Below are 19379 nucleotides of genomic sequence, written 5' to 3'. Positions count from 1 at the left end.
TGAAGGCCAGTTGGAATTAACTGCTAAAGAAAAGCAAGGTCTGAAGGAGCTGGCACTCTTTGTTTCTCTCAATTATGGGCATTTCTGGCATGAGGCTCCACTGGCTTCATACACTCCCCTGAATGATGCAATGATGATCAGACTTCTCAAGAAATATCCAAACCATATCATTGCTGATGCGGCTTACACTGCATTTACTTAACATCTGTAGTTCTAAATATTGTTCAATTTGCTTCATATTTTTACAGAAATTCTCTAATATTATATGAAATAAGATAAGCCTTGTGGAGAACAGAATTTCCAAACTTCGTTTTTTTGGACCACCAAATATATATATATATATATATATATATATATATATATATATATATATATATATATACATATATATATATATATATATATATGTATATATATAATGAAAAAATTTGTCTTATTTTTTAAATATATATTTTGAATTGTTGTAAAACAATTTAAAATATATTTTTAATCTATATAATTTAAAACAAAATATATAAATATATATAAATACATCTCTCAAACTCGGAAACACGTTTTTTTTAATTTTATTTTAAAGTATATATTTTATTTTGATGAATTTAGAAATCTTGGTGTTAATAACATATCTGGTCTTGCAAATGGTGCTTTTGATGGACTTCCAAGGCTGTTGGTGTTGTATGTATATGTTGTTTATCATAAAGTTTATTTGTTATAGTATTTACATAAGATTTACTTGTGTTTGGTTGTAAACCTTAATAATACTTATAACTATTTAGACAAATTAATTCAAACCGACTGACAACTATTCCTTCTGGAGCATTTCGAAATCTTAGGTCATTATATCGCCTGTAAGTTCTTTGTGTTATTTTTGTAAATTCTAATCAGTTTTGCTTTGATATGTGCATATCTATTATTTTTAAATCAGTAAATAGTAATTTTAGATCTAATAAAAATATTATTTATACAGCAGAAACATAAAAAAACAGAAAAATATTGTTTATACAGCAGAAACATAAAAAACAGAAAAATATTGTTTATACAGCAGATCACTTTTTTTTAAAGTTTAATTTTTTCTCTTTTTTTTTTTTTTTTTGTTTATTAACCTCCCCAAGGCCAATAAGGCCACTACATATGAGGAGGTTACTTGTGGTTATAACCCTCTCTCAACTCTATAATTCCGAAACACGAACCTTGAGGCCGCTGCGCGCAGAAACAAGTTGAGCTCGGTTCTACCAGGGGCATGGTGGGGATCGAGCTCGGAACCTCTCACTTATAAAGCAAGCGCTCTACCGTGACACTACTACACACTTCTCTTATATAAAAGTCAATGTAGTTATTCTGTTTATATTGACATCAAACCTAATGTTGTTGATAGTTGTATGTGCTATAGTTGTGTTGATGTTGTTCAGTAAAAATAGATCACTAATTTCTTTTTGTGCTAATTTGATGTCGTTATTGCTATGCTTATTAATTATATTGCTGAAAACTTAAATGACTGTTTATCATGTTTGTGGGACTCTTTGAAGCTTAAAAAGTTTTTATTTCGAGTATTGTACTTGATGTTATCAAGGGTAATATAATCAAATTGTTTGAATAAGTTCATTGGTTTCTTGTAAAAAAATTGTTTGATTGCATAGTTTTAGTGTTCTGTATAAAAATCAATGATAAAAACTATGTAGGTTGTATGCATTAAGTTGTTAATTGATTTGAAATATGTCTTTGTTTTGAATATTAGTTTTAAGACTTGAGCAGTAATAAAAGTTAGGTAGAATGAATGTTTTCAAGAATTGTAAACAAACTTTGAAGGCTCAACCAAATATATTAATTGTTGAGAATAATTTTTGAGAAAAATTTTTTTTATTTGTTAAGTAAAATGTAGTTTGCTATGACACCAAAGAAAATTTATTAACTAATTTGATTTTAAACTTATCATTTAATATGATTGATGTTGGTGATATTATTTTAAAAATTTAGTCTTTGTTATTTGTTATATATTTATTATATATTTGTTATATATTTGTTATATATTTGTTTATATTGGTATCACTTGTCATAAGTGTCATGTTATCTGCAAATGTTGATTCAAATATTATCAAATATTCAGGTAAATCATTGATGAAAATCAAAAAAAAAAGAGGTCCTAAAATGTGGTATTACCACTATTAACTTGTTCTTTGTTAGAATATGCATTTTTAACTTTTGTAAATATTTTTCTGTTATGAAAATAGTTGCTTATTAAGTTCAAAGCATTAGTTGAAAAACTTTGTTTTTCAATTAATGCTTTGAACTTTTCAAACTTTTGAACTTTTTCAACTAATGCTTTGAACATATCAACATTTGCGGATGATATGACTCTTATGACAAGTGATACCAATATAAGTTGAAAAACTGTTTTAGCTTCAAAATCAGTAATTTGGAATCTACTAAGTCAAAAGCTTTTTTGAAATCAATAAATATTAATAATGTAAAGAATATTTTAGAATTACTAAGCTTTACTTTAGAGATAAGAACATGCAACGCAGTTTCACATGAATGATTGCATCTGAAACCATAATGGCCATCATTGAATAAATCATTTTATTCAATGATGACCATTATGGTTTTAGCAATTATTTGTTCAAACACTTTTGTTAGTGGAGATATTGTAGTAATACTTCAATCACTATTGATATCATGCAGGGCCTATTCTAGGAAAAAAATTTGGACGGCAGTACCTCTCCGTCTCAGAGAAATTTAGCGGTAGATCTGCTTTTTTGCGCAAAAAAAACAACATTTGACATAAAAAACATTTAAAAAAAAAAAATTATCCTCAAATTTTAATTTGGACAGCACCCAAATACGGTCAATGCTGTAGAAAACAGTCTAGAATAGCTCCTATCATTAATTTCACCTTTTTGATTATGAAGTCGCATAATACTACCTATTTTAAATTCATTTGGAATACTGCTTGTTTCTAGACATTTATTGAATATAGTTTTTAACGGATTGAATCATATGACTTTTTAATAATTATCTTTGGAATATCTGAATAACCACAGCTGCTTTTTTCTTTAAAGTTTTTAATCCCATCAACGATTTCATATTTATTAATAGGAAGAAATGAGAAATTTAATTTTTTTTTAATCTTATTAAATGTTTTAAGGTTATTAAAGAGATTGTTAATAAAGTTGTAAGAATCATTAAGTACACAATCGGTATTAGATTTAAATGTACTAAAGAATTTGTTGAAAAATAATGACTTTCCAATATTTGAGTAGGCCTACTTATTGTAAAGAATATAATCAGGAAAGGAAGTATCTTCAAAGCTTGATTTAATTTTGATGAATTTTGAATAGAAATCTGTTGTTCAACGTATTTAAAAGCCATTTTGTTTTAAATGTTTTTATTACTTAACCTCAACATTTTACAAAAAAATGCTATATATAGCATTTAAAAATACAACTTGTGACTCTTGTCAACAATTAAAGATTGTTTTACAAAATGTTATAATAATAAAAATATGCAACGTGTGACTTTTGTCAATAATTAGCAAAGCTAATTATTGACAAATTATTGACGCACTTAAAATCACAACATCTCTGACACACTTAAAATCACAACATCTCTGGTGCACTTAAAATCACATCTCCTCCAGCTCAACAAGAGCTCATGCATAATCATGATACTTTCGGTTAGGGACTACTTTTCTCCCATAGTGAGTGAACCGAACAGACTGTAACTTTGTCTCACAATTTGTTGGATAGTTTTGATCAGCGCAGTCCATACTATTGTCAGCTTCACCATTGTCCAGAGAATTTATTTGAGAACTTGGATCCTCGTTTATGGCGTGTTTTGAGCAGAGTTGTTAGTCATTGGCCTTGGTCTTGGCCTTGGCCTGGCCTTAAGGCCAAAAATTGAGGCCTTGGCCTTGGTCTTGGCTTTAAAAATTTTGGCCTTGGCTTTTATTGTTTTGTCCTTTTTTTTTATTGATTTCGTTGAATTCTGCGCATAACCTTGGTCTATTCTTAGAAAGTGTGGTTTTATTGTCACAGCACTTGCTACTTACAGTTTTGTTAATAATTGGCCTTAATGTAAAGCAAAAATTGAAGTCTTTGGTCTTGAAAATGTTTGCGTAGGGCTTGGCCTTGAAGCTCTTAATCTTGGCCTTGTCCTTAAAACTGTTGGCCTTGACCTTGTTCTCAGCCTTGTAACCTTTGGCCTTGACCTTGGCCTTGCTACTTTTGGCCTTGTTAACATCTCTGGTTTTAAGTTTGTTTTTCGGGAGGTTAACTAGTGTCAAATGGTAATAGTCATCACTTATTTTATCTTCTTCTTTTTTGTCTACACAACAATGCATATGATAGTGTATGTCGACTTCAGCTGTTAAACCATTATGCAATGCCACTATACTTCCTTTTAACCATCGCTGTGTACACTGCGTCATATGCTTGAGCTTTACCCACACTTTATTGCCAATTTTTCATCCTTGAAACTTAGTCAAGGACTTTTGAGCTAATTCGGCTTTGTCAATTCCAGGAATTCAGATGCATTTGTATTGTTGGCAAAAGATTTTAAAAAGTGTGTTGTGTTTTGATGGAATGTTGTTGATTAAGAATACATACATGGGTATACCACATTTTGCTCTTGCATTCATTCTTTTTACCATCCAATGAACTCTTTCAACAATTCCATTTCCTGATGGTTTTTCAACAGCTCAATGGATAAGTCTTATTTTCCATTTTGACGCCATAGCTTGCATATTCTGAGATCTAAACAACTTAGAATTATCTAGGAGAACTTCAGAAGGAGGTCCAAGCAATGACCATATTGTTACTAACAATTGAACAACTATTGCTGAACTTTCGTTGCTTAATGGTGTCCACAATATGTATCTGCTTGGGCCACAATCAAAAAAAGTGAGATATAACAACAAATCAACATGAGTAACATCGCAGGGTGCTCTTTTCCACACTTTACTGACATCAAGATTTCCTTTATCCTACAAAATCACATTAGGATCAATCGAATTACATTCATCACATTCAGGGACAACTTGTTTCACTGTGTCTCTGTTGACATGGATACCAGCATGCAATATTTTTTGTTGTTGGTACCCATGTAACATTTACATTTATGGCATAACCCTCAACTAATTTTCCAAATATTTGAAACCTTTGTCGAATTAGCATTTCGCATTGCTCAACACTTTTTACATGTTTGTCATGAGTCAATTCAGAAATTAACCAACTGAATACACTATGAGAATCAGTTTTGATAGAGGCATCACTTGGGTTCCATGTCAATGCCATATTGAGACCTTAAATACATGCATCCAGTTCAGCTGCGTTGATATGCATTGCATCAGACTTTGGTCGGAGCCATGTTGCATCTTCTTTTTTTTGTCACCATGCATTATCACAACTCCTTTTGCCAACGAACTTGCATCACACCATACATTAAGAGATGCATTTGACATTCCATACACCTTTTGCTGGATCACATTTTATGACTTTATCCACAACTTCCTGCATCATTTCATTAACATACTTATTTGTAATAGGTTCATTCCAGCCTACTTCATTTGTACATCTCTTTATAAAGTTGCATGCAAGTCTCAACCATCCAGCAACTAGTAAATTAGCAACCAGATTACCACATAATGAGAATATATCCCTCTTGGTGAGCACATTTTTAATAATAGGAATCTCACGTCCTCTCTTCCAACACATTTCCTTTGTTGATGGATTTACTGTTACTTCTGATCCTAGTGCACAAACTGGGTTTTCACCAAAATATTCAGGTGTTTTTGCGCAAAGACTTCATTTCTTTATATGTGTCACCAGTTTTCTTCCATTTCCATTGGTTGCTTAGGTGTCATCAACGTATCCTCTTGAGAATTTTGGAAGTGCAGAATTTTGTTGGAGAACATATCACAGTATTGAGCTCATCATCACTGGTGCTAGGTTCAAACCAAAGCCCAAACGTGTAAGTGCATATCGTTGATCTTTGTAAATGACAGTTTGGTAAGGCCAATGTTGTTTATTCACAAGAATTTGTAGATATGCTTGTGTTAGATCCACCACCGAGTCGTTGCTATTTTTACTCATGAGTCTCAATCCCTCATTGCATTATTGATGACATCTGCATCCATTTTAGAGGCTTTTACATAGATGTTAAGTTTGCGATAATCAAGCACAGGTCTTATTTTCTTTTTATTATCTTGAATGAGGCACATCAACGGTAGTAAACCTTTAGCTTTTCCCATAATTTTATCGTCATATTTGATGAGTATGCCTTCTTTGATCCATTCATTAATTTTGTTGTTGAACACCTCACAATGTTGGTCAAATCTGTTATACTGACTTGTTCTGTTTTTCATTTTAGGTTCGTTCTCCCACTCCTAACTTACAATCCATTTTTTGCCATCAAAATAAGCTTTGCTTGTTTCAGTTTCAATTGTCGCAGCACAAGGTGTCGATGACAACTTAAGCAAAGAATTACAGAATTCCAATTTTTAATCTATCACACGTCTTTATTAAATCCATACCCATAATCATGTCATATTTGTTTATTACTTTATCCACACTTAACATCAATGCATCCACCAAGCATCCATTTGTTGGGTGGTGTGTTTTAGCAATAACTTCTTTGCATCAAATTATTCCGCCAATTGTTGCAACATCTACTACAGTAATCACTATATAGTCAGACAGCAGTAACTTCTTGGTGATGATTGTTTGGGAGAAACCAGTATCCACAAGCACTATAGCTTTCCTTTCGTTTATTACCAAGTCGATAGTAGGTAATATTGTTTATGGATGAGTTCTTTTAGAAATACCTGATGTGAACTTGTCCCATTTAAGTTTTCCTGGTTTTGTTGACATTTGTAGCAGTCCTTCGCAACATGTTTATGTGAGAATTTCTTGCATAAAGAGGTACATTCGCGTGCAAAGTGATTTAATGATTCACAGTTGAAGCATCACATTTCTTTCTTCGTATATAACTTGTTATTTCAGTACCAGTTGTACGGTAACTTGCATTTACTTCTTTATTTACAGATAAACATGCCACATCTAATCTAGTTTGTACAATCACAGATGCAGTTTTGACACAATCGTCAAAACAAAATCGCTCAGCGCGTCAAAACAAAATTGCTCAGCGCAAAGTCAGCCATCTCTCTCTGAAGGCAAGAACTTGCAATCTTAAGTTGCTCGAATCACTCGATGAGCAAATGTCTGTGTTGATTCTTCATTGCTATGATAAGTTTTACCAAATTTATACTGTGGGATTAATGATGATTTTCTTATTTCCAGCGTTTCCAATTTCATCACTAATTCTTTGTACGAAATGTACCTCAAAAAATCCTCTGGAACTTCTGGTGCTGTTAATTTTTTGATGGTCTTGTAAGTCTTCAACGGCAGAGCAGCAAGCTCTGCTAAATAAATTGCTTTGGCTGTCCATCCATATTGCAGAGATAATAGACACTCCCGGTTTAGCTTGTTCAAGGTATTTAAAAGCCATTTTTAAATGTTTTTTTTACTTATCAACAACCTCAACGTTTTACAAAATTATTCGCTATATATAGCATTTAAAGATACAACTTGTGACTCTTGTCAACAATTAATGATCATTATCAGGGATTATCTTTTTCCGGAGATATTCTGAATTCCAGATATTTTTTTCAACTTTTAGTTTTTCCAGATTTCTAAAAAGTCTTCCATAAATACAAGTTTAAACAAATATTTTTGCAATATATATGTTTTTAAACTTTTTAAGTCATTACCAATTAAAAAAAGAGAAGTTTCAAAAAATTGGGGGAAGCCATTAGTTTAAATTTAAGTTAAGACAAATATGGGGGAAATAAATTTCGGATTTTTCTGTATATCGTCGTATTTAAAAAATCTGGAAAACATTTAAAAAAAAATGTTTTCCAGATTTTTTAAATACAACGGAGATGATCTCTGCATTATACAAAATGTTATAGTAATAAAATTATGCAACGTGTGACTTTTGTCAATAATTACCAAAGCTAATTATTGTCAAACTATTGACGCACAACAAAATCATAAAAATCTTTTAAGTTATTAAAATTTTTTGGTTCTTTTTTTTTCAAATAACTTTTTAATAGTTCAGATTTTCAGGTTTTTCAGCTCTTGATCGAACCATTTATTGTCATCTTTATTCTTGATGTGTATTTTAGGGAGCCTTAGGGAGGTGAATTAACATTTTAAATAAAAAATGAAAGAATTTTTTTTTATAAAAAGGCAGGAATGTTGTCCAAACAAAAAAGAAAGTTTGAATAAAAAAAAAAGTAAAAGTATCAATATTTTTTTTCTCTCAATCAAATTCATTTTAAAACATGCGCCTGAGCTTTGTTACATGCCATACTTATATGTACATACAGTACATACAGTATGGCAGTGTAACATGGGTATTAAAAGTTGATGATATTTAGCATCTAGAACGAACAGAGATGATAATAGTCACATTAAGGTATATTATGATGATTTGATGATGATTTTATATTATGATGGTTATATTATGATGGTTATATTATGATGGTTATATTATGATGGATGTATTACGATGGTTATATTATGATGGTTATATTATGATGGTTATATTATGATGGTTATATTATGATGGTTATATTATGATGGTTATATTATGATGGTTATATTATGATAATTATATTATGATGGTTATGTTATGATGGTTATATTATGATGGTTATATTATGATGGTTATATTATGATAGTTATATTATGATAATTATATTATGATGGTTATGTTATGATGGTTATATTATGATGGTTATATTATGATGGTTATATTATGATAGTTATATTATGATGGTTATATTATGATGGTTATATTCTGATGGTTATATTATGATGGTTATACTATGATGGTTATATTACGATGGTTATATTATGATGGTTATATTATGATGGTTATATTATGATGGTTATATTATGATGGTTATATTATGATAATTATATTATGATGGTTATATTATGATGGTTATATTATGATAATTATATTATGATGGTTATATTATGATAATTATATTATGATGGTTATGTTATGATGGTTATATTATGATGGTTATATTATGATGGTTATATTATGATAATTATATTATGATAATTATATTATGATGGTTGTATCATGATGGTTATATTATGATGGTTATATTATGATGGTTATATCATGATGGTTATATTATGATGGTTGTATTGTGATGGTTACATTATGATGGTTATATTATGATGGTTATATTATGATGTACATTAAGGTATATTATGATGATTTGATGGGTGAAAATTCCTTTTTTGAAAGTTTCTCCTGTTACATCTATAGGTTTGTTTTATATAAAAGAGTCCCAAATGACCATTAAACATGTCCATAACATTATTCACAAAAAAAAAATCTTAAGTATTTCAACTGGATACTCGAAAAAATCAAAATTTTATAAAAATTTCAAAAATAGTAACTGTTTTACATAAATTTTATTATTTTAGGTTTTTTGTATAATAAACGTTTTTAACATTTTTTAATATTTTTATCTGAATTGATTGTTTTATTATAATTTTTAAACTTCACTAATTTTTATATTAAATAATAAAAAAGTAATTTTTACATTTTTAATCATTTTTATTTTTAATATTTTACATTTTAAGCGGTTTTTTACAGATTTTTTTGACATTTTTATATAAAATATGATTACTAAAATAAAGTTTATAAAATTTCACTTCTTTTGAGTACCAAGTTGATATACTTTTGAAGAAATTTTTGCATACTAAGATTCGTTAAATATTTAAGGTTCAAGTGTTCCTTAAAATATTTTTTTTAGAGAAATTGTTAAATCAAGTGTTATTTTATTATATAATACAAACCTAGGGGTGTTACAGAAGAATCTTTTAAAAAAAGTAATTTTTGCCCCACCTCAATGTATAGTGTGAAAAGATAAGAAAAAAAAAGACAGTTTTAAATACTCTAGGTCAGGTTATGTTTATGATCATCGTGATCATCCTGCTACTGATAACATGTAATCCAGTACTACCTGTCTCATGTCTTGCTGCCTTGTAGGATTCACTTTTCTAGGCAAAGCCTAGGAAATAAACTCTGGCTTGAAATCCCTCACATTAGGGCTCTTGGTGGTATAAAGGCTAGAGATAGTGGCTTGATAAAAATACTCATCTTGGGCAGATGTTAACTCCATTAAATCAATCAATCTTGTAGAAGACCTCTTAACCAAAATTTTTAGGGTTAAGCAGAGTATTTCTGTTGACCAACATTAGTGTGATTCTATTTTTTAGTTTGTCATGCAAACCTTTTCTAAGACATGAATAATTGTATTCTAAGAGAAACTAAATAAAAAATAATTAAAAACTTTACTAGGTCAAAAAAAAAAGTTACTTTATGGAAATAAGACAAAATTATTTCATTTTTTTAAGTCTTTTTTTATTTTATACATAAGCAAAAGAAATACGACAAAGTTTATAAAGTGAAGTTATTTTTTATTCGACATTTGCATAAACATCAACGCATTCATCACATATACAAATCATTGATATTGAAAATAATAATTTTTAATAAAACAAACCTAGCCAATAGCTTATAATCATCTCTCCAGGTTTTTACAGTAGGAGGAGGATGAGGTGTTTTATGCAGGATATTGTATGATTCTTTCAATTGCGGATACTTATTTTTTAGTTTTTGAATGAACTTAAAATCAGTTAGAGTAGGCGATTTTGATGGTGTTGGCAAGTGGAAAATTACCATTTTTTTCAAAACAAGGTCCAAAATGTGAGCATTGCATCCATAATAAGGAACAGGCCTGTTAAATAGCTTAGATCTTAAAATCCCTACTACTCCACCAGAACCATCATAAGATCCACCTGAAGTAAAATGGAATAACTTATTTAATTGTATTATTTTATTATTTAAAAATAAATAATTTTAATTTTACTAACCTGTATTGACAGAGCAGGTGTCACAAATTATAAGGGATATTTTATGCACAACATTATACTCTAACAATGTTTCCGTTATCATAGCGGCTAGATTTTTAGAAGTTCCGCTAGTATGTAATGTTTTGAGACCAATGTACCAAAATATTGGTCCATCAGACTGAAGGGCGATGACCATGCGTTCCACTTTTTTAATCCCATAATCATATGGTGCCACACCTTTTCCATCAAAGTGTAATATAAAGGATAATTGAACAGACAAAGCTTCTTTAAGTTTAAGTAGAGTTGTGACTTGCAACCTTTTACCAGCTTTAAAAATAGCCGATTGATTTGGAGTTGGAATGTCACTATGGAAATAACTTAATGAGCGAGTTACACTAACTCCTTTGTGGGTTGAGATACCAGCTTCTGCGCACATAATGGCAATTGGCATCGCCTTAAACCAAAAGTAAAATTAATATAAATTTAATAAAAAAACTTTTTTTATTTCCAAAAATTATTATTACTCACCTTTGATTTAAACTTCTGTTTGGGTCGTTCAAACAAAGGCTGAAAATCATCAACGTTATCATCATTTTCAGAGCTTGACTCTGTGTACAGTTGCTCTACATAGTCAAGATCCATGTTTTTTGGTATCAACTGCCTGTTAGCAGGATGCTCAACAACTGTTTGGCTGGTTAATACACAGCTCTTTCTATCATCCATTTGATGATTGTAGAAGATCTGCTCTTCCCTCTTCAGCTTTATATTTTTATTAAGGATATCAAATGGCATAAAAAAATCCATATTCGATTTTCTCTTCAAACTTAATTTATAAGCATTCACAACTTCATTCAATTTTTTTGTGATGCCAGCTCTGGATACTGAGGGCATGCTAAATTTCACATTCCAGAGCTGCTCCAAATCTTTTGCTATTATTTGCATAACAGCTCTTGATGGTCGTGCGGGGCGTGTGTCAGCTAGATGGTGATAGTAGCCAAGAATGTGGCGGACTTCTGGAATAGTCTTGAAATTGGCTAAGGATTTAGTCCGTAATCCATAAGGCGCTGCTGAAGCAAGCAGTTCCCGAGATTCCTTTGAACACGGTGGTATTAAGTTGTTTGCTTTTCTCTTTAATGCTCCTTTAGCACTTATGTGGGACATATTTAGGTAAATATAATTATAACTAAAATAGAAAATGGAATACAGTTATTTTATTTCTAATCCACCAATAATTGTTAAGCTAGTTTTATATTATATTCACTATTAACTTCAGCTAATTAAAAAAATATCATACAAATTATCCATTTTTTTGCCTAAGTATTTTGTCTTATTTCCATAAAGTAACTTTTTTTTTTGACCTAGTAAAATTTTCAAATTTTTAATTATTTTTTATTTAGTTGCTCTTAGAATACAATTATTCATGTTTTAGAAAAGGTTTGCATGACAAACTAAAAAATAGAATCACACTAACCAACATCGCACCCCTTCTTCATCTTTTAGGCTGGCATAGAGGTAAACCTGTGTTACATTGTTTCCTACCTAGGATGATGAATGCTGGATCTTTTCAGCTCTACTTATTGCTTTCTGCCTGTGCCTTCTTGATAAGGGCTTTAAAATTTTTCCAGTTATTTTTTTAATTTAGTAAAACGTTAAAACTCAGTTTAAAGGTTCTGAGTCCAGCTGATAATAAGGTTTTCCAAACTCTGTTGTTAATATGATATTTGTGGTTTCGATTTTAAAGAACTCTGGAGAATACTCTGATCCCTCCTACTACGCTCGATTAGTTTTCTATATTTTATCTTTAATTAACAAATTTTATCTTGAGTTAAATAATCAGAATGGATGATCTTCTTATTCCACAGCAGACTTGCTAATTGCATTTACTAAAAAATTCTATCCTTGCGTCGCTGCCTTAGATGGAGGCAGCGAAGCAAAGGCTATTGCTTTTGACATGTCAAAAGCTTTTACTAAAGTTTAGCATGCTGATCTTCTCTGTATTTATTAAATCTTCTGTCAACCGTTTCCTTGCTCTTTAACACTATTCTTTGTTTTTTAGTAACTTCCATATATATATATATATATATAATATATATATATATATATATATATATATATATATATATATATATATATATATATATATACATATATATGTGTGGGTGTATGCATATATATCTATAGATGTGTGTGGGTGTGTGTGTGTATCTATATAGATATATATAGATAGATATATATATATATATATATATATATATATATATATCAAGCCTCGGAATTAGGATAATTGATAATTTATATATATATATATATATGTATATATTGTGTATTAGACTAGTTTTTTGCTAAATAGGTGACGCCTAACTGTAATTTTATGATGAGCTTTAGAATTTAACTACATGTAACCAATTTTTTATTAGGGCTTGTTTTTGATATTTTAAATTTTCTTTTAGCGTCATATTTTTCAATAGCATTTCATTCATCGAAGAAGGTTCATTTGATCATTGTGAACGATTAAGGTCAATGTATGTGATTTTATATTTCATCAATTGCATCCAATGAAAAAAGTTTTAAAAATTTTTTATATTTCAAATACAGCGTTTGGTATGCACCATTATCGCTTGCACAATCTAGCAAAAGGTTACGTCTAATAAAAAGTAACAATTTGCAATGTGACTGCAATATATTATGGCTTAAAACATGGTTAAACAAAAGAAATGTTAACACAACAGTTTTTTGTGAGAAACCTGATTTTTTATCAGGAAAAGATATTTCCAGTATTAATGCAAGTTTGTTCAAATGTGGTATATTTTATATTGTATATTCTACATTTTATATTCTATTGTAGCATAATAATCTCATTGACTTATTTATTTTTAGAAGATATTGGGATTCATATTTATTTGAGAAAACTTATTTTTTAAGAAAACCCTGACGAAATGCATGTTACCATATCACCAAAGTCTGTTGTCTCATTACAAGGGTCTACATTATTTTTGAAGTGCGATTCAAATGTTGTTGCCAATTTTACATGGTTAAAAGATGGTGTTTTGCTTCCTTCATCAGATTCTTTATTTCAAATGACTTCTGGGATTTTATATATAAAAAATATACAAAGAACTTCAGCAGGTCATTATACGTGCATTGCAACAAATAAGCAATGGTCTGGAGTAGCATTTTCTAAAGTTTCTATAGGAAGTATTTTAAATATTTTATATATTTGTTATATAAAAATATATAAATATATTTATATAATATTGTTATATAAATATAATATTATTCTTAGAACTAATTATTTTATATAAAATAAATATATCCTAATTTTTTCAAAGATTTATTAAAAAGTCAAAACACTTTTTTAGTACGAGCAACAATTTTATCCTCGAAAAACGAGACATTTGTTATCGAATCAAATCAACCCATAACACTACAGTGCAATGCAACCGGAGCACCAATTCCATCACGTATTTGGTTCAAAAATAGTGTTCCTTTTATCTATACTAAAAACTCTGTTCTTAACTTTAATGGCGATTTACACATATTCAAGGTATTTTCAGGATGCTTATATGAAAACTATATTTTAATTGCATTAATTATAATTTATGAGTTTAAGTTTTTTGAAGTTGATGATTTTTCCTCTTTTTTTATCTTTAAATTTTATTTTTAAGCTAACTAGTGCAGATGTTGGTGTCTATAAATGTGAAGTTAATAATGATTTTGGATTTGATTCAAAAACTATAAATTTACTCTTTAAACATGGTTAGTTAAATTTAGATATTAGAAATTTTTGAATTTTTATACTTCAATGTTTTTATAAATCGAACTTGCAGTTTTTATAAACAGAACCCTTCAGTTTTTGTACTGCTATATTAATACTGTGTTATAGCATAGTTACAAGAGTTTACAAAAAGTCTTTTCCTATGACTATAGTTACATTAGTGATCCTGTGGAATAACTATGACATCATGTTATGTAACAGCGCTAACTTTTATCTCAATTATATCTTTTATATTGTATAATGGCATTGATACCTGCGATGTTTTTAGGATAAAAAGTAGGGTTACTGTCACCAACGATTTGAGTTTGGTAACTCAAATCGAGGGTGACAATCACCCTGCTCAAAGCATGGGTGATTGTCACCGACAATCACCCATGTTTTGAGCAGGGTGACTGGCTCAACTTTTATATATATAATTTTTATATACAAACAAGTAGTGCAGTATTATGTATATTATTTTAGAAAAGAAAATACTTAGCCTTAAAAAAATTAGAAATAAAAGATATGATGAAAGATATGAATTTTTTTGCAGAATAAATTATAAGCAATAATAAAGGGCATTTTTATTTCTGTGCATGAATTTTTTTAAATTTCATTGTTTTAGCAACTAAAATCTGGAACTTGAAGCGATAAGCATACTATTATGATTTTCTTAAGTAACAATTATTACAAAAATATTTTTATCATATTTTAGGCTACCGGAATAAATTAGATATAAAATTTTTTATCATTTTTATTTTTTTTTATTTTTGCGTAATAAGATTGCTACAGTCTGAGAAATATACAAAACTATACTCTTGCTAGAAATAATATATTAAATATGAGTTTTATAAGTATAATATTTCACTTAAAATACTCACTAGCAATTTATTTTCATAAAAATAGCTACATGAAATTGACTAATTCGCAACTTCCGTGCGTGATCATTTGTGAACTGCATTTAAACGATTGCTGTGACTCAATGATATGTAATGCAATCTTGTAACTTTCTGGGAATCTTTACTAATGTTAAAAATATTTAAAAAAAAGTATACAGCTGAAACTTATATTTTCCGAGTAATAAAAGTTTATTTATCTAGAACTAATATTTGAGTTTTTCTGCTCTGTGCGTGATTCCGCTTTAATTTAATTTATTCTTTGATAACATTACTAATGTATTTCTTACTAATGTATTTCTTGGCTCTTTGTTTTCCACTGGAAATCTGTCCTTTTGTACTTTTATCTCACTCTGCTAAACTCTTTTTAACTTATTATTCAACTCTAAGGCGTTCACTGCTCGGTGCAGCTTCACTAAAATGCATTGCATTTACAAAAAGTATTTAATTTCCGCGTGGACTGCAGAGCAACGACTATCTTCCTGACTACCATATGTATGCTAGGTAAATTTATTTACCTAACAAAACCTACAAAGAAGATTACCTACAACATTAACAAACACATCCTTATGCACATACACCTCACATCCTGAATTAACACTTTACTTTTTTCTTTTTTTAATTTGTTTTGATTTTCTTCTATGATTATTTCTTATATTCTAATTATTAAATATTCACTGTATATAACACAAAGTCAGCCATGCAATACATGCTACTAACTGTTTTTTATAAAAAATAAATAATTATACTCCACTTCGGATACTCCTGGTTACATTACAGTTAGTAAACGACTGGGGCTATGGCCGGGGCTAGGTTTGATAACACATAGCCGCAGGGGCCAGGTTTATGACCGGGGCTGCATTAATATTAATCGATCCTATAAAAGTAATGTTTTTAATTATAACTCATATCATAAATTTTAATTAAAGATAACATTTTTATAGGATCTATCAATATTTATGCAGCCCTGGTCATAAACCTGGCCCCGGTCGCGGTTATATGTTATTAAACCTAGCCCCGGCCACAGCCCCAGCTGTTTACTAATTACAGTCACGTCACATTTGCACAGTTAATCTTTTCACTTATACAAATACAAAGCATACTTTTGTACCACATACATCTACCTATTAGGCTACAAAACTTCATATAATTTTAGATTATTAGTTGTAAAATATTTATACAGATTATTAGTTGTAAATCATATATATAAGTTTTTGTTGCTGTATTGGTATAATTCTATTTAAATTTTGTAGAATATCGAGTTGTAATAGTTTGTTATTTCTAAGATACATGTTATTGGACTTCTAGTATTCACATCTAGCTTACGTTACACCAATTTAAATGACTTTCAACAATCTTTGTAACTCATACCACCAAGACATGCTAGTACAGTAGTCACACACACGTTCACTACATTGGCTATTTACATTACATACACAGCTTTGAGAACTCAAAACAGTTCACAACTCTCACTGAACTATGTTATACGTCGACAAACCACTGCACTTATCGACACTCATGTCAAAAAATTACTTACAATTGTATGCAAGTTGTACTGAACCCCACTAAGTGTCTTCTGGTCTCAGTGTCGATTCAGAAGTCCTGATCGGAAACTCTGAGAATAGTCCTTTTTGGGTAAACACAATGCCTTAACAAGATACCCTGGTGTAAACCCAGAGTGGAACTTCTTTTGGGAGACCAGTCTAGGGCGAAAGTTTTGTGCTCATACTGTACCATGTGGCACGAATCCATACTGTACTCGAGACACCCATACACACTTATATCTATAATGTATGTTTTTCACCCTAAAAATACAGACCACATGATAACTACTTATAAAACGAATAAATCTGCTCCATCACTGATACTGTCTATACATCACACTTACGCTTGATACTTACGACAATTCAGTAGAACAACAGTAAATGACTCTTACTTATCTCGACTATTGTTTATTGTTATTGTCTATTTTTACAACATTTTACTTATCAGTTTTTTAGTATTTTTCTACTTTGAGGCTCTTTGTTTTTCACTGGACATCTGTCCTTTTGTACTTTTATCTCACTCTGCTAAACTCTTTTTAACTTAATATTCATCTCTAAGACGTTCACTGCTCGGTGCAGCTTAACTAAAATGCATTTCGTTTACAACAAAAAAAAGTATACAGGTGAAACTTATATTTTCCGAGTAATAAAAGTTTATTTATCTAAAACCAATATTTGAGTTTTTCTGTTCTGTGTGTGATTCCGCTTCAAATTTAATTTATTCTTTGATAACATTACTAATGTATTCCATTTTTTGTTTAAAAATATTTATATAGATTAGAATTAAATGATTGTAAATTGGAAATCGCCAGTTTTATTTTTATGAAAATAATAAACAAAACATATACGAGTTTCCGTGCGTGATTTTTTGGAAATACAAAATATAATAACAATACATAAAGCAAGCATCAATAAAACTATCCGTACTACACTATGAGTGGCAATTTCATTAGCGAATCTATCATGACTGATTTAATATATTTAAAAAAGTCTGTTATTTATTTTATAAACGTCAGGGGGAAAAGTTAATTATTTAATTAAGCTAATTTAACTAAGCTAAATTGACTACAACAAAATGCTATAAAATAAAAAAATGCTTTTAAAATAAAAAAATGCGGCTAAAAGTATCGCTGTACAGTTAGCCAGAAAATTGATTCTTAAATGCTTAGAAGCAAATCCTCTTAAAAAATCTACTCAAAAGAAAAAAACCTGGTCCCATATTATATATATATATTTTTTGTACAACAATGTAAGTTGTGTCTTGTTACTTCCCTAATATCTAGTAATGATATTGTTTGTATACTAAAAATATAAATTTTGGAATCCTTTATATAAATAATATTTATGCAAGTTTTGTTGTAATATTATAAAATATATGTATAATATACGATTATGATTATATAATGTGTTATTGTTGCGCATTGTCATATATATAAAAATGCTTATACTGTGTTTAACTTTTGAAACTTTTTAGTCAATAGTATTGCTTAAAACAAAATTTAACGCTAATAAAAACCGTGCATTCATTTCCAGGCTTAAATAACTCCTCGACGCACAATTTAAAGAACAGCTACAACGTAGCTTTGGTGCAGAATCGAAATATCACTTTTGTAAAAGATGACTCCGTGGGAGATGAACCAGAAGATAATAAGCATTATTAATTTTTGAATTGAATGGCTGAATACTAGATAACACTGGATAGTTGCTTTGTTAGCCAGTAGAAAAATGTTTTTTTTTCCTTATTTTTATCGAATCTTAAATCAACGTTTTTATCAAATTTTTTTACTGAAATGTTATAAAATCATTTAATAAAAGGTCATGCATGTAAATTTTATTTTTATTTTTTAATGCTCTTAATTTTGTAATGAGAAATATAATTTATTATTGCTCCAACGGAAAGTTAAGTTTTTATCAAAAACCCAAAACTGTATCGGAAAAAGCGAATGTACGGCAGTAAAGTGGTACAAATGAGTTACAACTTTTGAACAACTGATTGACAAGACATTGACACATAAGGTTTTGGCTTAAGTGAAAAAAGTTACATTTTTTTGACAAGATTTACACTTTTGTGGTACGAGAGTTTTTTTTCTTAACTGTTAAAGTAAAAGTTACCTAGTTTAACTTCTTCAGCTTATGAAAAGTTTGTATATATAGTTTTGTAGTGCCTAAATAACCTTTCTTAACTTATAAAAGTCTTTCAAATATTTCAAGAGATGAAACAACGCTTTATATGTATGTGTGTGTGTGT

At 29.5% G+C, this 19379-nt stretch overlaps 2 protein-coding genes across 4 annotated transcripts in view; one reads left to right on the top strand and one right to left on the bottom strand.

Annotated features, from left to right (window-relative positions):
- The window catches only part of LOC105843426 (slit homolog 3 protein), a 106475-nt gene extending 87445 nt beyond the window's left edge, over positions 1 to 19030 (top strand). For 2 of the 3 annotated variants that reach the window (XM_065806289.1, XM_065806288.1), the window contains 8 exons: positions 604 to 675; positions 777 to 848; positions 13388 to 13459; positions 13533 to 13738; positions 13860 to 14132; positions 14297 to 14481; positions 14603 to 14693; positions 18665 to 19030. In XM_065806289.1, coding sequence (XP_065662361.1) covers positions 604 to 675; positions 777 to 848; positions 13388 to 13459; positions 13533 to 13738; positions 13860 to 14132; positions 14297 to 14481; positions 14603 to 14693; positions 18665 to 18792 — 1099 coding nt within the window. In that variant the 3' untranslated portion in view covers positions 18793 to 19030. Of the gene's footprint in view, positions 1 to 603; positions 676 to 776; positions 849 to 13387; positions 13460 to 13532; positions 13739 to 13814; positions 14133 to 14296; positions 14482 to 14602; positions 14694 to 18664 lie in introns of those variants that run through there. The other variant, XM_065806290.1, reaches the window with a different exon arrangement.
- LOC136084913 (uncharacterized) lies at positions 10518 to 11391 on the bottom strand. Its single transcript, XM_065806287.1, has 2 exons — positions 10959 to 11391; positions 10518 to 10883 (listed from the first exon to the last, which is right to left on the bottom strand). The coding sequence occupies exons 1-2, from the start codon at positions 11386 to 11388 to the stop codon at positions 10537 to 10539; spliced, it is 777 nt and encodes a 258-aa protein (XP_065662359.1). The 5' UTR covers positions 11389 to 11391; the 3' UTR covers positions 10518 to 10536.
- Positions 19031 to 19379: the final 349 nt, after the last annotated feature.

Source organism: Hydra vulgaris, chromosome 09 (assembly GCF_038396675.1).
Source record: "Hydra vulgaris chromosome 09, alternate assembly HydraT2T_AEP".
Lineage (NCBI taxonomy): Eukaryota > Metazoa > Cnidaria > Hydrozoa > Anthoathecata > Hydridae > Hydra > Hydra vulgaris.
This window is presented reverse-complemented; position numbering and strand designations above follow the sequence as displayed.

Excerpts from the sequence above, each read along its gene's own strand:
- LOC136084913 (XM_065806287.1), bottom strand. The coding sequence starts at position 11,388 with ATGCCAATTGCCATTATGTGCGCAGAAGCTGGTATCTCAACCCACAAA. Across the intron at positions 10,884-10,958 it reads CACCTGCTCTGTCAATACAG|GTGGATCTTATGATGGTTCT; the intron begins GTTAGTAAAATT and ends ATTTTACTTCAG.